Source organism: Etheostoma spectabile, chromosome 8 (assembly GCF_008692095.1).
Source record: "Etheostoma spectabile isolate EspeVRDwgs_2016 chromosome 8, UIUC_Espe_1.0, whole genome shotgun sequence".
Taxonomy (NCBI): Eukaryota; Metazoa; Chordata; class Actinopteri; order Perciformes; family Percidae; genus Etheostoma; species Etheostoma spectabile.
The window spans coordinates 23112329-23132773 of NC_045740.1; the positions used below are offsets into that span (position 1 = coordinate 23112329).

At 41.6% G+C, this 20445-nt stretch overlaps 1 protein-coding gene across 2 annotated transcripts in view; it reads left to right on the plus strand.

The window, feature by feature from the left end:
* siah1 (siah E3 ubiquitin protein ligase 1) overlaps positions 1-19526 on the plus strand; it is a 46001-nt gene extending 26475 nt beyond the window's left edge. Inside the window, exons 1-5 of one of the 2 annotated variants that reach the window (XM_032524161.1) lie at positions 1622-1876; positions 10785-10841; positions 15926-16107; positions 17193-17489; positions 19134-19526. In XM_032524161.1, the coding sequence (XP_032380052.1) occupies positions 1759-1876; positions 10785-10841; positions 15926-16107; positions 17193-17489; positions 19134-19505 (1026 nt within the window). In that variant the 5' untranslated portion in view covers positions 1622-1758 and the 3' untranslated portion in view covers positions 19506-19526. Of the gene's footprint in view, positions 1-1621; positions 1877-10784; positions 10842-15925; positions 16108-17192; positions 17490-19133 lie in introns of those variants that run through there. The other variant, XM_032524162.1, reaches the window with a different exon arrangement.
* Positions 19527-20445: the final 919 nt, after the last annotated feature.

Below are 20445 nucleotides of genomic sequence, written 5' to 3' on the forward strand. Positions count from 1 at the left end.
TTTTTTAATACCAAATCACAGCATGGATTGTTTTTCTTAAGGTCTTGGTGTCTTGAAGTTTGTTTTAATAATTTGTCATTTCTCAGGTACTAAAAATGGGATAGATCTGATCCATACGTCCCGTTGGTTTGAGCTGAAAATCTTTTGATCAAATCTGTAATTTTGCACATGTCTGCTCTTGGTGGTAACGCACCACCTTCCCAGAGTTTTAGCACATTTTTCAAATTCCACTGTGTGAAGTTATTGAATGTGATACATACTCCTATTACATGGTGGCAAACTGAGAGGAGAAGTCAATAGAAGGATAGAATGAAAAGAAAAGGCAGTGAGGTATGGTGTCAATGAGGGCAGCTGGTGGTGCAGCCTCCAGCCAGACGAGGCTGAAATTTGAGACTTGCACAACCACAGAGCCGGGCGGAGGGAGGGGCAAAAGAGGGGAAAAAAAAAAAAAAACAAGAGCAAGAATGGCTATCGAGGAAAAGGGAAGGCAAAATATGCAGGCTCGGGGCAGGGGAAGCATGCAAGAAAGTATGGGGCAGAAAGAGGAAAATGGAGTGATACTAACATGAAGCCATGGGGGGGGGGGCATGACGACATGAAGGGCAAACACAATTTGTAAGAATTGAGTCATAGTCTGTGTGAAAAAGAAATGATGTGTTGTGGAGAAGAAGGGGTTATGTGTTTGGTTAGAGAGCTGCCAAGAGGGGAAGGGTGTGAGTGAGCATGCTCTGTTTGGACTGACATTGGATGCCGGCTTAGCTTCTCTCCGTCTTGCACAGAAACACACCCAGCAGCAGTGACACCTACCACACTCCAGGGGACACAAAGAACATGGCTTAAATATTAAAAAAAAAAAAAACGCAGAGGAGAAAAAGTCAGAGGGAGAGTTACTGTGTTCGGGACTTTCCCTCCTTTTCTTTTCTCGAGCTGCAACCCTCTCCTCTTCCACTGGGCAAGCCAGAGAGAGCAGGGCTTTGTTTTCCAATCAGCAAAGGATTATTCTTCCACCAACTCTTTAAAACCATACAAGATTTCTTTGTTTTTTTTGGTACAATTCAGCCCTCCTTTTGTTGTGGGAATTGTGCTGCAAACCGGCAAGTTTGGGAAATTGTTTTGGAAGAGGATATACCTTTTTAAAGCAGCACTGGTCCCTGAAGATCTGGCACAAGGAAATAAAAAGGTGGAACTTTAAAAAAAGGAGAATTCATCCAGTGTTACATCTGCAGTGACTTGGCTCAACGCTCATGTTGCCTTAAGGTCCTAGTGGCTGATTGGGAGGAGCCAGGGAGTGGCAGGTCCACCACACTGACAAACTGCTAACAGACCGTTGGCTAAATGTGCAAGGCTTTCAGTTTAACAGAAAGCAAATCCGTGAGTTTCTCTGTGCTGCAGCAAAGGCACTGTGGCGGTTTTTATTTTTTTATTTTGGCATTGAGTTTGGCTGGATAGCCAGGTCTGCTGAACGCCGGTTTTGCTTGGTGTTCCAGTGACTAGGGGACTTAAGTTAAGACTTAAGAGGTTTTTTTTGTTTGTTTGTAGTTTTGTTGGATTCTATGGACATAGACACTCTGGTGTCCTCCGGTCCAATCCCCTCATGGGCTATTACTTTTCTGGGTATTGAGCTACTGTTTGTCCTTGTCTGGACACAGATGTGATCCTCTGTTGCCGCTGGCCAAAACTCACCACAAAACAGTGTGGTTTCCATGGAAAAGACCAGAGAAGTATGGTGTTGACGGGCTGTGTGAGGGCTCTACTCCTATGTCTCTGGTCCAAGTGAAACCAAAGCCGGCTAGCGTAGCACTGCAAGCTCCGCCCTGGAATTCCTTGTTCCGACTCTTCTCGTGTGTAGCCACAAGGAGCATGCACAGGACCAAAGGTGAATGAGCTCTTATAAATGTAATGCACATGAAAGCGCACATTCTTCTGGAAACCTTTTACACATTACACCCATTTCTCCTCATTAGCTTAATATGTAGCTCTGGCCGTGTTAGGTTGATAACTTGGTACTTTATGTTCAGGGAGCTTGGCTAACAAAAGTGTGTACGTCCTGTGTGTTTAGTGACATAATGTGTGTTGAATAGCTTGTGTCTTGTGAGCACAGAAGACTCTTTAAGCGTGCGTGCGTGTGTGTGTGTGTGTTAAGTTGAGCACAAAGAATGGCATTTTTGTGTTGAAGCCCTTCTTGTTTTCTTCATCTGTCTCCTGTCTTCTTCCATATCCTTTTACTGTAGCTTATCTTTTCCCTCAGTTGTATGCTACCCATCCTTCCTTCCTTGCTATTGTTTTTTTTCTCCCTTTTGTCTTTCTTTTCTGTTTTATTTCTCACTATTCTTGGCCTCAGTATAGAATTGGCTGTCTAAGGAAATGTTTGCCCTTTTTTGTATCAGTTCATCTGTGTGTAGTGTTGAAGGGGTCTACTGAAGGCGTCTGGATGTCAATATGCGTCTTGTTTTTTTGTTTTTTTTTAACTTAAGAATTATGCTTGCTTTATGCTAGGGACACCACGGTGAGGACATTTTCCAACCGGTTGATAGACTTGTGACTAGAGCTGGCAGTCACCAACTATTTTGATTGTTGATAAATCGGTTTGTAATTTTTTAAGAAAGAAAAGCTATTGCTTTCAGCTGTTTAAATGTGAATATTTTCTAGTTTCTGCACTCCTGCATGACAGTATGAAAACATATCTGAATACCATTCAAGGACATATCTTGGACTTCAGGAAACGGTGACCAAATCTTTCACCATTTTTTGACATTTTATAGACCGAACAAATAGTTGACAAGCGATTAATCGACATTGAGTATGTTTACATGCACACCAATATTCCACTATTATTCTGAATATGACAATATTCCGAATTTGATACAGGTCAGTTTGGTATTCTGAGTAAGGCCTTTTTCTGATTAAGACACGGGATATTCCGGTATCATTCGGGTTTTAGAGGCATTCTTTGGACATGTACAGTGGCTTGAGAAAGTTTACACACCCATGCTGAAGTTGATTTTAAAAAGAAGAATAAAAAAAAAATCTTTTGAAAATTGATCTTAATGCCTTTTAATTCAAAGAATTTAGGAAACTCCAACCTTTTTAAAGACTCCAATTTTCTTTGTGAATGAATAATGTATTGTACATAAATAAATGTTCTTCTTTTAAAATACAGGGGGCATAAGTATGCATACCAATATGTTAAATTCCCATAGAGGCAGGCACAGTTTTATTTTTAAAGGCCAGTTATTTCATGGATCCAGCATATTATGCATCCTGATAAAGTTCCCTTGGCCTTTGGAATTAAACTAACCCCACACTATGACACACCCTCACCATAGCTAGATATTGGAATGGTGTAATTTCAGTTAGTTTATTGGCTGGTTTTATTTGCATTGAGAGATGATCTTATGGAAAGTTCCCCCTGCCTATCTCAATGTATGATGAAGGGTATGTAATGATGTGGGGGGTTATTTTAATTCCAAAGGCCAAGGGAACTTTATCAGGATGCATAGTATCCTGGATCCATGAAATAACTGGCCTTTAAAAGTAAAAATGTGCCTGCCTTTATGGGAATTTAACATAGGGTTTTGTATATATATGCCCCCTGTATTTTAAGGAAGAACATTAATTTATTTTTTTTACAATAATTATTCATTCACAAAGAAAATTGGTGTCCTTTTTTAAAAGGTTGGAGTTTCCTAATTGTTTTTAATTAGGGCATTAAGATCCATTTCCAAGAGATTTTATTTATTTATTTATTTTTTAATCAACTTTAGCCTGGGTGTGTACAGCCTATTCGGAATATGCATCTCAATCTGGGTTTTTACCGCAGTTCACACCACGTTTACAGCCGCTTGCCTGTTTACTGCTCACGGTCAGCTCTGTGCGTTGCTATGGTTGCTGTACACAAAGCAACCAGCCAACAGTTTGCAGGGCTGTACACCTGATAAGGAGGAAAAACACGGCTCCTTTTAAACATGATCAAATACTTTGATGTCATCAGGTTTTTGGCTATGCACACACATTGCTACGTCGACCTTTTCAAGAAACTGGTTGGAGGAATGAAAGAGGGAGGCTGTGTTTGCACGGCCCAACAAGTCCGCCACTGCTGGAAAACATGTTTTGCATGGCTACATGTGAACGGGCATATTGGTGGAATTTTCACTTTCATTATCCATGTAAACATCTTAGTTGGAATATCATCCCTTTCGGAAATAGGGCAAAAACCGGAATATTATGTGCATGTAAACGTAGTCACTGAAAATAATCATTAGTTGCAGCCTTACTGGACCCAAATATTCAGTGTTTAGATATTTGTTCATTGTGTTGGTATTAGGTTTTGAATTTTGGGATTCACGTTAGTTTTTTTGTTTTTCAATATTATAGAACAGGGGAATACAACTTAGAGTGCAAGAGGTCCAATAAGTCAACCCGCCGCCCCTGCTGAGATCCAACAATTTGATACATACAAATACTAAAGTAAAATACAAAATTTTTTATTGTAACAATGCAGCCTGCAATGTTCTTTGTTTTATGTTTTCGGGGAGGACCTTAACAAAAGGTCTTTCAGGCTGTTTTGCTAGGCCTAAAGTTTTTTGGTAAAATGCAAATTTATTAAACTGAGATGATGAGAAGGAAAACAAAGTGCCATGAACCATATCTAAATTTGCTCTGTAAATATTTCTTTCAGTCCCAAAAAAACCTCCTCAAAGGAAAACTGAAAGTGCTCTTTCAGGCTGACCCGAGCTTAATGTTTGCTCGGGAAAAAATCTTAGGTTAAAACAATCACAAATCGGATCCATGAGATCACACATGGACATTTGTCAGGCTGATCCCTCTCTATGTCAACATTTCTTATATGGCCTGATGTCTTCCCCTTTGTGTGTGGTAATAGTAGTGGCACCTGGGGTGAAATATTCCCTCCCTGCATTATAAAATCTCATACCAAAGGCTGGGCATTGTCACTAATAATAATAATAATAATAATAATAATAATAATAATGCATGCACTCCTTTACCATTTCTCCATAGTTAAAGATATTTTTATGTTGTCTTAAAAAATCCTTTTTTTTTTTTTTTTTTATTATAAATAAATTAAATCAAAATACACGTGTTGCAGTTTTCCATTTTTAGCTCAGTCTCAAAGTCTTTACTGCTTTTTGCGGTCTTTCTCTCCCCTCCTTGCTACCGATATTAACTGATCTGAACACGCGTGCATGCAGGCTGAAATTCACCATGATGTTCTGTCAGGGATTGGCTAAAAGCAGAGGAAAAGCCTGCTAGCCGCTAGGCTAATGCATGCACTGTAAACCCTGAAAGACCGCCTCACTATGTCATCCATCGCTGCTCACTATGGAGAAACTCTTCAAATGCACAAAACAAAAGATAGACACCCAAACAGCTGTGCACTGTACAAGGCTCCAGACTTACTTTTTTTTCCAAGGAGTATTGTAGCCCCAGCTAAAAGATAATGGGGGCACAGGCTGAAAATGTAGACGCGCACACCTTAAATTGACCTGCAAGGCAATTTTTTCACAATTTCTTTCACATTTTACCTCAAACAATAAATGAACAAGAATTATATTCTTTTGTGATTTGACAATTGTTTTTAAAAAACGCCTTTTTCAAAAAAAATGTAAATGGGGTATACAATCTATTTATTAACTGCTAATTGATTGTTTAGTCCTAACCTTGAACCAGCAAGTTGTGTTTTAAGCTCCTCCTTTTTTCTGCTTGTGGAGAGCTACACGACACATGAAACTGTGTTGATGAAGACCGGCGAGTTAAATCGGCCGTCGGAGTAAACCAGGCCGACATATAGCTGACCACCTGCAGGTGGAGGCGCTGGAGACAGGCTCGGACATACACGGCGCAGGCCGCTGTGGACTTGTCAGTCCCGGAAGCGGTTTCTGGAAAGTGGCCGCATGTTTCCGACAATGCACAAAACATCAACACCGGTAAATGATCGTTACTAGCTTATTAATTAGCCTGAGTCAAACGCTGGCTGTCAGTAAAGTGTGTGTGGGTGGGGGTGGGTGTGTGGGTGTGGAGTGTTGGACATGGCACAGGCAGTAGAATGTTGTTGTTTTTTAAGGAGAACGTAGGCCCATCAATAGAAATAAATTATCATCATGGGAAAAATACCTTGATTAACAGCTTCAACATTTTGATGTCGATACATTTTTCATTAATCATCAGGCCCTAGTAATTGGTTATATATTTGATCAGCAACTCTGTGTCCAAATTTTAAAAAAGTGAGGTTTGCATATGGCCAGGCAAAGTAGCCTTTAGATTGTTTTATTTTATATATAAATATACACACACACATTGTATATAGGAGTAGTATACCGTCACATTTCTGTCAAGGAGCATTAGTGTAACCAAGGGGGGAACTGCAGAGACTGTAGCCTACTACATTTATTTATTAAAGTATTATTATACACACACACACACACACACACACACACACACACACACACACACACACACACACACACACACCAAAACACACACACGCAGAGTACAGGCCAAAAGTGTGGACACACCTTCTCATTCAATGCGTTTCCATTATTTATTCCATCATAGTGCATTTTGTTTTGTTTTTTTAATCAAAACTGAATACGGTATACCGTATTGCCGCCAAACCCAACTATGCATACGTCTTTATCATCCCAGGAAACGCAAATCAGCTCCCAGCTGCATTTGAGGGATAGAAACCTAAAGCAGATTTTTAGGGATGCACTGATTTGTGAAATTCTTGGCTGATACCTATGTTTGAAATAACACTTTGTTTATTTTTCTGTTATTTAATACCTCTGTTGTGACGGCAGAAACTCAGAAATCTTCACTATAAAGTCATCTTTTATTACAATATTTTTTGAATGCTGTGTATTAACCTGTAATGAAACGTCTTAAACGTGTAGCGTCGCCGCTCTGGTCTGAAGGCTAATGGGGCTTGCCCATTGACATGTTTGTTTAAACGCACAGCTGAAGCCGTAGGTCATCAACGGAGTAATGTCGGTGTTGACTACCACGACAGCGTTGACAACTATGTGGAAGTCTACACTTCAACATAAAAACTTCAACGAGCATAAAAAGGAATGTAAACAAAATGTGCAATACTTTTTGTATTTTTTAAATAACTTTTTTTTTTTTATAGAACTAAATGACAGAAAGCAATCTTTTCAAAATGGATGTTGTGCTTTGCTCAACAGGCTAAATAAAAGAAATGCAACAAATGAGAAATACAAATTCTTATTAAAATATTTTTTGTATTTCCTTTATAAACATTGACATTTAGGATATGTGATATATAATAACTAGTAATTAAGTTACAAAGTATAATTTGTACAAACTTTACTATAAAATAAAGTTTGCATGCCCCCCCCCCCCCCCCCCACCCCCACACCACACACCCACACACACACACACACTTTGCGTGACTTACGCAACACGCCCGCTACTGCCTAAAACCCGACACGATTCACCATATTTTTAGTGGATGCTGTTAGCTTCATACATCCATAACATAATTCAGAGGGCAGATTTTATGTAGATTCATACAGAAGCATAAATCCAGGCATTAGTTTTTGGGGCGGCTGTGGCTCAGTGGTAGAGCGGTTGCCTGCCAATTGGAAGGTTGGTGGTTCGATCCCTGCCCCTGCAGTCATTGTCGAAGTGTCCTTGGGCAAGACACTGAACCCCGAGTTGCCCCCGGTGCTGCGCATCGGAGTGTGAATGTGTATGAATGTTTATCTGATGAGCAGGTGGCACCTTGTACGGCAGCCCCGGCCACAGTGTATGAATGTGTGTGAATGGTGAATGTCTCCTGTAGATGTAAAAGCGCTTTGAGCAGTTGTTAAGACTGGAAAAGCGCTATATAAATACAGCACATTTACATTTACATTTAGTGAGAGCGAGAACGGCAGGTGCGTTGAGTGGCGAAGCAAGCTACGAGAGGGCCGCCGCCGGTGAGCGGTGTCGGACTTAACGTAGCGGCTGTGCGAGGGGAAAGCAAGAGGGGAAAAGATATGGCAAAGACGATGTCAAGTGAGTTAACGTTGAATAAAACAACAAGCTTCTTAAGACCCTGTGGCTTAGTCTGTTGATAATACTGTCGGTAAAGTGAAGGGTTTCAACATGGAGACTGCAGTTAGTGATGTCGCCTCCGATACTGCCTAAACGCTGGTATCGGGATGTACTGGAGTTAAATGCACCCATCCCATACCGTGTAATAAAGCCCTGAAGAAAATCCACATTAAAGTAGTTTATGTTCTTTTTCCGTTATAACTGACTGGATACAAACAAACCGACTGGTTAATAAAAGAGTCTTGTGGCATTTATTGTGTGTGTCTGTTCATGTTTCACAAAGAGTTTAACCTGAGCCAGACGGACAATGAAATCCTATCACATCCATTCAGGGATAGTACTATACAGCAGTTAAAACCTAATAAAATATGTGACACACTGGTATCTGATCAATAATTGGCATTGGCCGATACACAAGTTCAGGTGTCAGAATCTGTATCGGGAAGCAAAAAATGGTATCTGACCATCTCTAACAGTAATACACACACACACACACACACACAGTCACGCACACACACACACACACCACACCTTTTGTTTACTTAAATTGCACGGTTGTGTAATCACAGTGAGATTGTGATTAATCGTGCAGCCATAGTAATTTTGTTAATATAAAATAGTGTTGCACTATAGCTTTTAGCTCAAACTGGATTTATTGCCTTCATGCTCACATGGTACACTATGTCTGCTATGTGTAAAAATATTGTACTAAACTTAAAGCCATTGTGTTCATATTGGAACCACTGCCGTTGTTGAAGTTTGATTAATCCATGTACATGGCAAAGATACCTCTTTTTTAATGTTCCTAAATTGGTAACTCTACATCTTTCTATGAGGATGTCCCGTCATTATGTAAAATAAGCATAGTTTATAAATTGGGTATTGTTTACATTGGCTCCACCTTACCTGCATTACTGCCTCCATCACATGATTTGACTATTTTGCTTCTGTTTTCTGTTTTTCCAACAACAAATGGACTAAAGAAGACATGCAGGTCCACGCTGTTTAGAATATACACTTTCTGTCTGCTAGGTTTGCCTGCTGTGTTGTTTTAAGAAACAGTGTTACAAGTGGCGAGAGGAAGCTGGTGATCTTTCTGTTTATGGTGTACACACTGACACGTTGTTTTTAATTGGGTCAAATGTCGAAACCTTGTAAAAGGGATTTTATACTGTGCACTGCGTGTGCATTTGAAACCAGGGCCAGATTGTGAATTTAGAAGTATTATGATTGTGTTTACCACTTCAGAAGTCATCTCTTGTGCCAATGCTGGTATTTCAGGGCTCTGTCACGGTTGTAGGATCAGTGTAGGCACATTTTTCACCTAAAATAATGACTCTGTTTATGATTGTATAAGTGGAGAACAGTTTCCCTGCAGCTTGTATACAACGTTACTATTAGGGGTGTGCTAAAAAATTGATTCATATTAATGAATGGATTAAAGTTCTACTGATTCAAGCTATACAGATTGTTTTGTGTTTTAGTTTTTTCGTTTTTGTAATGGCGTTTATACTATCACACAATTACATCTTCATACTCTGAATCGTTTTTTTTATTGAAAATCGTTTCTGAATCAATTCGTGAGTCTGAATAATCGATTATTGAATAGTGACATTTTCTGAATTGTGCACCCCTAGCTACTGTGTTGCTATGCTGTGGTTTCAGTGGCTGCAAAAGTAGTGATGGGTATTTTGTTAAAACATAGCTAATTAACACTGCTTTGTAAAGTTTAAATTTAAATGACAGATATGCAATACACCAAGGACTGGATGATATCTTCTTGGGCGGATGGCAGCTTTGTGGTCTAAAGTGAGCATATCATCTAGAGTTGGGCAACCGCGTCTCTTTTTATAACGTCCCATTGTAGTTACTCGTGGTCGCGGATATTCCAACGGCTAATTATTCAATTTACAAAATTCCAAAAGACGCATAGCCCATCAGGTGTCAGATCCATGGAAAAGAAACCGCAAACTAGTTTTTTTTTAAGGATTTTAAAATTCTGCTCCACCAGAAAACATCTGAAAATGCCCATGAGGGCCACGATTTTGGAGAATATTTTTATTAACTTCTTAATTCTGATAGTAGGTTAGTTAAAATCGCATTAACATTGGCCTAGGAAACAGAGTTCAGCCAGCTGTACAATCACTTCTGGAAAGTGATGCATCAGCCGCATAGGAGCTTCATCTGCTGTGTAAAATATGAATTATCAGACTGGGAAACCAGTGTGGAGCCAACAGACAGCCCATTAGGAATGACTTCAATAGTCTAGTCTGATGTACATTGCATTAGCAGCGCAGTAAGGACCTTAAATGTCTTGAATGAGCATTGCTCAGTCTGTGGAAGGGCACAAGATGGGCAGTGCCTTTTACTGGGCTCTTCCAGCCTGATGGCACAGCTGAGATGGTTACCCTAAACATTAGACTGTGTCATTGTGTAACTCTGATCTGCTTCATATGTGAACTGACTCGTGCATGTGCAAGACCCACTGTCAGAAACAACAGAACCAGGCCGTCCCTCTGTGGTAAACTAGCATCTTCATTCACTGACCAGAGTACTGTGTTTTACCCGCTGTTACTTCATGCTTGTTGCAGGTGTACTGTTGTGGAGTGATTAGTTGGTATGTTTCTCACACAGTACTTTCTAGCTCTGTCCCCAAAGTCGTGTTGTTTACCTTCTGTGTTTTTTTTTTTGTGTTTCCCCTTTTTCAGAGGTCCCAACATTTCAAGAGAAGACGAAAGCCTTATTTGGAAATCTTATGGACGAAGGTTGGTATTTGTTTCTGTTGGTGTTCTTTTCCACCCTCTTCATCTGTCTCCCCGTCCATCTACTGTTGTATTTGATGAAAATGGATCTGGCAGTCTTTTCTGTTGACAAATTTGTGACAAGGTTTGCTCCATTTGGGCAACATGTAGCACCAGTTACTCTTTCTCCAACACAGAGAGAGGTGTGCAACATGTTTGTGTCTGCTACCAGCTTTTCCAATTTGCCTTTTTGTTAGAAGATGCTGTATTAACACTCACAGAATAGTTTATGCTCCATCCTTTCTCTGTTATTGTTATATCGCATTCCATTAGACCCTGGCTCTAACTGTCCTCTTTACTCCCCACTGCTCCATAGGACGTTTTCCGAGCTGTGTCTTTACGGCCACACTGATGCATATTGTCACCATGACAACTTACAACAATCACCATTTCAATGTTCCAACAGTTCAATGATCTTTCCACCCATTTTATTGTTATGGTCACTTCTTAGCTCCTAATATGCCAACTGAAAATGTGATACTATGTTTATCCCCCCCCCCCCACCCCCCAACTGGCTCTCTTTAGCTGGGCCTGTTGCTACTTGATGTAGCTTTACGTGCTGCCAACTAGCTATTGTAGGTAATTTAGCCAGGCAAGATTTAGGGTTAGCAGTAATGTTAAATGTAATGTTATACCGCTAACACAACTATTTAATGTTTCATTAAAGTGAATGGGACTTGTCTATATTGTTCTTACAGCCATTATATTATCACCAGTTCAGCTGTTGGTGGCGTGCCCAAATCCCAAAAGTGTGTCCATAGCTCAGCCAATCAGAAGCAACGCGTTAATCACATCAATCACAACTGAGCTGGTTTTTTCAGTCATTGCTGTGCACCAGTGATAAGCAGTGACTAACGATGTCGTCAGACTTCAAGTTGATATTATATTATATATATATATATATAACCTCCTAAACAGATGAAACCCTCATAGTTGAATTACAATACATTAAAACGACACATTAATTCACTACTACAAGGACTGGGTGTGGCAGGGCAGACGTTTCTCAACTCTGAGAGACTACAACACTTGCCCCCTTTCCTGGCCTCCTGGTCCAGTGGTGTTCTATTTCAGTAAAGTGGGTTTAGCCATACAGGCATTCTGCTGACTGAGCAGCGCTTTTTTTCAAGTTGTATTAACTATAAACCATGTATCGTTTCTAGGCTACTTTCACCAATTTAAAGAGGGAATGTATCATTTTTCTCTGAGGTCCACTCATCTCAAGCAGTTGCACATGTCACAAGATGGCACTGCAGTGTTTATACGCAGACACACACCGCTGGTGGTAAGCCTCCACTCTTACAAAAAGGCCTAGTCCTGTTTTAGTTAGTTTTTTTTATTTTTTTATTTTTTTTTTCTCAACACATAGCAAGTATTTAGCAACATTTTCTAAAAAAAAAAATATATATATATATATATATACATACACACACACACACACGGACATACACAACACATTTAAGTGCATGCTATGGGTCAGTTGAAGTTATTTTTTTTTTATAAATATATACTATATTTAGAAATATTCAGGATTACTCTGGGCCTGAATTTCAGTGCTGTGGGCATTATTTGTTTGCATGCTTTTTTTCTTTTTTTTCTTTTTTTTAAATCAATCCCTGCAAATTCAGAACTTATAATGTGGAAACATTCCAGCGGCAAGAACCGCATAGTATCATAAGATTCAGCCAACAGCTGCACCAGTGCGGAGTCGTGTGCGGAATGACTTCCCGGAAGCACTGCCTGAGAACATGAATGGATCTCCTGGCTAACACATATACATCCACATGTGGAACCCATTCAAAGAAATCACTGGAACTTGAAAGACAAGCGCAAACAGCAGTGTGTCTAAAACATTTATCAGACAGATAATGGTAACATTACCAAGAAGCGGCAGTCAAAAGACCAAAGTTTCAAACCAATTAAAAAACTGTGAAATGACCTTCTCTGTTTGTGAGATGTACGGTGCTACGCCTTGTTAGCCCATGTTACAAAACAGCATGTCGTAAATGTGGATCCAGCACACAAACCTCAGCAATCTGATGCTGTTTTCAGAGCTTTCCCTCCCAAAGAGAAGTTTGCCTTGGATTTTTATTTATTTGTTTATTTCACAATGTTATTAAGTGGAAAGAAGTGAAGCGGAAGAGACAGAGAAAGAACACATGGAAAGAATAGAGCATGAGCCGAGAGAAGAGAGACATGCAAAGAAAGACTAAGGCAACTGCAGCTCAAAGAGACGACTACTTAAAGAGAAAGGCAACAAATTACAGCAATGTGTATAGTTAAGATCCCAAGTAGTACCCCCCTCCCCCCAGTATAATAATTTAGCATTTTAAGGGTGAATCGCATTGTCTTCAAACTGCATTTGTCTAGTTAGTGACTGCCTGCACCAAGCTGCTCTGTGTTGGTTATTTCAATCTTGCGTGCTAGCTGCCTGTGGCCTTGGTCTAGCTGAATGTCCTGGGCTAATTTGGTCCCACTGCTCTTAGGGCTGCTTCTAGCATGCTAGCTAGCTAGCTAACAAGTTCTATAAATAGCTGCTAAGGCATTATCTCCACCACAGCAGATGTGTTTACAAGCCGGCAGACACAGTTACAGCTAGCTAATGCTGTCCCTCGTTAGGTCCAGTTTTTTGTAGGTCCTTTGTCTTTGTCTGTGTGTGTGTGTGTGTGTGTGTGTGTGTCTGTCTCTGTGTGTGTCTGTCTATGTGGAGGCTTTACCCCCCAACAGATGCACTTACAGAAGCGGTCTGCCAGCTACCAAGCTAGACGTGAAAGGGAACCGTATGCAAGTAGTGATGACGTAGATAAAAGCATCACATTTGGTATTCACCAACCAAAAACGTTCTGGGAGTGGTCAGACGTCAACAGAAAATCCCAATTTAAAAATGCCTCCTTGGTAGGCGCGACAAATCTATTACTAGAAATATTTTTTGTAATGGTTAAGTTCTAATTTTAGAAGTAGTCAACATCATCAAAAAGAGGTCAGAGAAAGGGGGAAAAAAAGTAGGACTTTAATGCTGCATTAACCACAACGATCTTGAAACACGTGCAAAGACCACCTATGATGTTCCCAGACTCCTGCAGGGTTTTTTTTTTTATTCAACCTAGAAATTGTTAAATTAGCCACTAGGTTAGGCAAATTGAGCCAACATTACTTACGCTTTGGCAGGATTTTGCTGGTGGCTGTTAATTTCCCAGCTGTTGTACTGTCTGTGTACATATTGTTGCTGATTCTCTTCTTTTTGTCTTTTACCTCCCACACACTATCCCCTCTTCTCTCCACATTTTGTCCTCTCTGTTCTGGGTCTCAGTGTGCTGCATCTGTCTGTGGTTAGGGCTATAAAAAGAATGAACTATGCCAGGTAGCGGATTATTGGGGGGGTGGGGGGGTGGCATGCACAGTCATCCCACCCAAACCCCGTACTGCTCAGAAAAGACCTGAGCATCCCCTTTATCCTCCTGTCCCTCCCTCCCTTTTTCATCTCCACACCCACACTGCTGTGTTCACTCTTTGCTTATTTGCACATTTTCCAATCCTCCTCCAGTGTCCTCTTAACACATCCTTGTTTATTTTTCAAGTTCCTATTAAGTTTTTAATTTTTTTTATAGCTTATTTCCTGATGTACTTGCCCTGCATGATTCTAAACTTTGCTGTCTCATCCACCCCCCCCCACCCCCCCCCCCCCCCTTTTATCATCTCTTCCTCCCCCGCTTCCTTTGTCGCCAGTAACTTTCCTTCCTCCCCCTGAACACATACTGCCCATCATTTTTACTGTCCTCCTCTCTACCCTCTCCTTTCTCTGCTTCACAGGCCATCCCATACTTAACCACAAACCTGTTACCAAGGCAACTGCTCAGCACAATAGGAAACAGCAGCTCTACACACCACATCTGAATTCACTTTAGTGTCTGGTGGTTCTTTTTATATATATAAATATATATATATATATATATATATATATATATATATATATATATATATATAATATAAGATATATTATATATATATAAGCTCTGACTTATTGATGTGACAATTATAGTCATGTTGCACATGGTAGGCTCAGACCATAAAGACACTGACAGCCAGAAAGGATACTGACATGTTCTGTGCTCATTCCTCAAACAGTATAGTAGTATAGAAAGATGATATATACCCCCTTAAGAGTCCAGATGCTCCAAATGAAATCCAAATGCCTGCAGTTACCAGTGTCTAAACTCCCAGAAGTCCAGTCCAGTTGGTTTAAAGCGCTGTTGTACAGCAGTTAGACAATTAAGGAGGTGTAGGATGACTAGTCTACAGAGTTGGAGACGAGTGGGTAACCACACTGGATGCTTCTGTAAGGCAGTAAAGCTGTTTGGTGTTGTATATTTGATTTGACATGTATACCCTTACGGAATCTATGACATACAGTACGTAGTAACACTGTCACAATGCACATTTGATCACACAGAGTGGATGCTGGATTCAGAAATGTGTGTGTGCATTAATGTTAATGGATAAACATGCAGTATATGGCCCACACACAGTGGAATGTGGCTCTGCTGCTATTGCTGAGAGCTGCGAAGCGAAGCGAGTGCCACTGACGAGGTTAGATTAGCTTAGCAAGCACCTGCACGTCATCATGTAAGCCGAATAGTGTAACTGGTAAGGCAAACCAGGAGGAGGAAAGGTCTATTTCATGCTGCACAAGATTTCTTTGAGGGCCACATTGAAATGGCAATCTCTCACCTGATGATGATGATGATGATGATGATGATGATGGCGACGATGATGATGATGATGATGATGATGAAAGCTTATTCACCTGATGACAAAACAAAAACCAAATTGACACCAGAAATGGTTTCAACTAGAATGAGCTAGTAAATATTTCTACAATGCAATATTTATTCACCAAGGTAAAAAAAAGAAGGTATAAAGACATTATTTATTTTTTTTGCATGGAATTACAAATAAGATTTGATGTCATTTCACAGATTGCCAGCCCCATGTTGTCAGTCTCTTTATCATGTCAGAACACTTTTATCATGGCCCTCTCCCTTTATCAGAAATGAGTCGTCAGACTGCCACCGCGCTGCCCACAGGAACCTCCAAGTGCCCCCCCTCCCAGCGAGTGCCCACCCTGTCAGGCACCACTGCCTCCAACAGCGACCTGGCCAGCCTGTTTGAGTGCCCTGTCTGTTTCGACTATGTCCTACCCCCCATCCTGCAGTGCCAGTCTGGACACCTGGTATGTACTGACCAGCCTGGGAAGTAAGCCGAGCCGGTTGTTGCACGCAGTACATTTTACAGTCCTAGGGCGTCGAGTGTCTCACTGTGTTGTACACACCGCGTAAAGTTGAATGTGTAAAGCAGAAGTGCCCAAATGCTTTCATATGAAGGGCTAAAATGTATCTGGATGGAAGGCCACGGGCCAAAAATGAACGTTGATGATGGAGAATACTATAAATCGTGTAAATCTTCATGAATAAAACTTATGTAATTTAATTAACCAGCACTGAGCTTTACAATGACTTAAATTTCAGATTAAGTACGCTACCGCTGCAGAAAATATACATGTCATACTCATTTACGTTAAGGATTTGACAGCACTTTTAAATGAAGAGGAGAATAAGCACGAGCAGGTCAAATGCCATGGCTGGCCAAAACAAAGTGATCACGGGCCAAACTCTGCCCGTGGGCCACAAGTTTGGACACCTTGGTGTAAATTTATCAACATTCCCTCATGAGGAGAGAGTTATATTATTGGACTAGTTTCCCTGTTGAACAAGTCATGCCTTGTTAGTGTTGATAGTGATAATAGTCAAAATACCCTTAACAGTTTCCTGTGTTACCGTGGTTTTTGAAGACCATTGTCTATTGGACTGCATTCAAGCTCAGTTAGAACCTGCATGTGCTACAGCTACTAGCAGTGTGTCTCTGCTATGCACAAATATATAAAATGTACAAATTATCATTTTTAAAGGGCTGCATACATCATGACAGAAGTTTGAAAGTATTTGGACGCAACTTTAAAACAGGAGATAATCCTATTATAAATATTCACAAAACATCCGTTTATATTTTAATATAACTTTGTCATGGTGTTCTCAACTAATAAATAGTAACCATTTTAGTTGAAACTATTTTGTTAATCGCTATATTTGACTGTCTCACCTAAAATATTGCTTTAGCAGTGTTTCCTCTGTTGATTTTACCATGCCGCGGCTATGAAAACCAAACCGTGGGTGTTTGGGCCCATGGGACGTTTCAGAATGTCCTCTTCCGATCTCGTGGAGGATGAACACTAACTGGTTTTCATGTGTCTCTCCCCAGGTATGCTCCAACTGCCGGCCCAAGCTCACCTGCTGCCCCACCTGCCGAGGGCCCCTGGGCTCCATCAGGAACCTGGCCATGGAGAAGGTGGCCAACTCGGTCCTCTTCCCCTGCAAGTACGCGTCATCGGGCTGCGAAGTCACGCTGCCTCACACCGACAAGACGGAGCACGAAGAGCTGTGCGAGTTCCGGCCGTACTCCTGCCCCTGCCCCGGCGCCTCCTGCAAGTGGCAGGGCTCCCTGGACGCTGTCATGCCTCATCTGATGCACCAGCACAAGTCCATCACCACACTGCAGGTCAGACATTGAACCGTCTCCTCGGCTTCTTTTTATAAACTACGTGTGGGGGTGGGGGTGGGGGGGGAGACGGCTGTTGGGACACTGGAAGAATCTCCATTTGTTCATGTGCGTGGTTAGAAACAGGACCGGTCTCCTAGCTGCCATACTGGGACAGCTATTCTGTTCAGGCAGTCCTAGAGACTGGTGTCCCAAAAATACATCTGATCATATTCCAAATTATGTTGATGTTTTTGATCAATTGAGCGAATGGTTTGTGGTTTCCCTTTTCAGTATGTCCAAACTCAGGCGCTACAAAATGCTTCTGCCGTCGTTTACAGTTCTCAATAACAGTTTATGCGTCCAGTCAGTTTAGTTGTCATAGGGAGGACGTCTGAGGGTCTGAAGGAGCTTTTGTCCGCACAGTGAAAACAAGGGTGATTATGCCATCAGGCGTGGAGACAAGAAAAGTGTAACTACAACCTTGAAGTGAGGACTTTATGAGATGCTGGCATTTTGCAGGCATTTTGCAGGCATTTAAAGTTTAAAAAAAGATAAAATGACTAAATGTCAGTGCAACTCGGCTCCTGTTGCTGTAATTCTGACCGTTCTTTTTTGAGTGGGTGTCTTATGAACGTCCACTACTAAAATCACTGGAGTACCCTTTTTTAATGACCCCTTCCCCATTACCAACGTCATTATTCTGCACGTAATATTCTGTTGCCCAGTATCCAAAATATGGGACTCCCCAGACATCCCAGTGTTTTCCATCAGTTTCCCACTCACCCCTAAGACAGCCCCACATTTGCCAATGTTTATTAATAAGCTGTATGGGTCAGTGCTAGATGATAAATGGTTTAGGAAAAAAGTATTTTAATTGATGCTTATTTCTAGAACTAGAACTCTGCAACATGGAGAAAGTCAAATATCACCGTATTTTTGACCAAATACACCAATATCAATATTGCGAGGTTATCATTGGGTTGACTGTTAGTGCTTCTTTTGCAGAATATTTACACAATGAGGTTTCAGATGTCTAAGGTATAATAATGTAATAATGACTAAGATAAAGATGATGATGATGATAACAGTCTGGTAAATTTGACATCAATTAACTGTAATGCAGCCTTTAACCCTCCTGTTGTCCTCAGGTCAAATTTGACCCCTTTAAAAAAATGTCTATATCTGAAACCACAAAAAATAGATTGGATTCCTGACAACGCTATTTGCAACAATTGATCACTTTCATTCCTCTGTCGAAATAATTCCTAATTACTGTTTTTTAACCTCCAATATTAGGTACAATTCTATATAAATGAGGGTTATTGACCATAAATTCCAAAAAGTAGTGTAAAACTAGTGGTAGAAAGGTGGTGGTAATGAAAAGTCCGAAAAATACTTTACGTTACCATTGACCTGGAAGGACAACACAAGGGTCGAAACCAGTAAAAAGACAACACTTATTGATATCTAGTCTCATATATCAATGTCGATATAATATCAATATATTGCCCAAGCCTAGTGTTGGCTCATTCTACAAAATAACTAGTTGTTACCGTTTTCAACAGTGTAGAAATAAGCAATTTTTTTAAACCATTCCCAAGTGAATTGTAGCCCTAATGAATGAAGGCTGACCCTGTTTGACGTGCGTGTGTCTCTGTCCAGGGGGAGGACATTGTGTTCCTAGCCACGGACATCAACCTGCCGGGCGCCGTGGACTGGGTGATGATGCAGTCGTGTTTCGGCTTCCACTTCATGCTGGTGCTGGAGAAGCAGGAGAAGTACGACGGCCACCAGCAGTTCTTCGCCATCGTGCAGCTTATCGGCACCCGCAAGCAGGCGGAGAACTTCGCCTACCGGCTGGAGCTCAATGGGCACCGGCGCCGCCTGACCTGGGAGGCCACGCCGCGCTCCATCCACGAGGGCATCGCCACGGCCATCATGAACAGCGACTGCCTGGTGTTCGACACGTCCATCGCACAGCTGTTCGCTGAGAACGGCAACCTGGGCATCAACGTCACCATCTCCATGTGCTAGGAACTTTGAAGGAAAGAGGGTTAAAAGTTACAGATGGTCAGGGGGCATTTTTTAAGGGGGGCAAATCCGTTGTGACCGCACAGCGCCTCCCCCCCCCTCCTCTCCGCCTCACCCCTTGAGACGTGGAACTGGACTGTCTGATCGGGCAGCCGTGGAGCCCCAGGGGATGATGGGAGGGATGGATGGATGGATGGATGGGAGGGATGGATGGATGGATGGATGAGTGGGTGGATGGATGGATGGATGGATGGATGGATGGATGGATGGTGGAGGAATGAATGAACAAATAAAAAGAACATAACTGTGTAGTGACGGCTATAGACTTCTAAACACACACACACACACACACACACACACACACACACACACACACACACACACACACACACACACACACATATGTGAGACTCATGCACGCACATGCTGTCTCGCCCTCCCTTGGTCATAAAACACGGCAAACTTGTTCAGTCAAACTTTCTTGTCAAACTCTCGTCTCTCCAAACGGTTTCCCACCACTCTTATTTATTTTTTAGTGTCTTTCTTTCTTTCATTCCCTCGATCGTCATCAGCCATTTCAGACGCTACAGCCTTCCGCCCGTCTCTCAGAGCCGCTGGAGGCCGGTCGCCACGGAGCAGGCCTACGCGCTGACAGCTACCCACTGAGCAAGACTCGAGCTAACTTTCAACACGGACTTCGGTCAGGGCTAGCCAGCTTAGCAGCAGCAGCCCCCCCCCCCATCCTCCTGGATTGAACGGTTTGTGACTGTGGCCAGGACAGTGGGTGTCTTCATGTATTGGCTAGCTCAGACTGGAACCCAGAGCCCGCAAAGTTCCTTTATCGCAAATTTGGGTATTTATCTTCACCCGTGACTGATGTAGCGATCAGTGGACTGGAACCGTCACCCACACACATGGATGGCAGTAGCACCCATAACCGTAG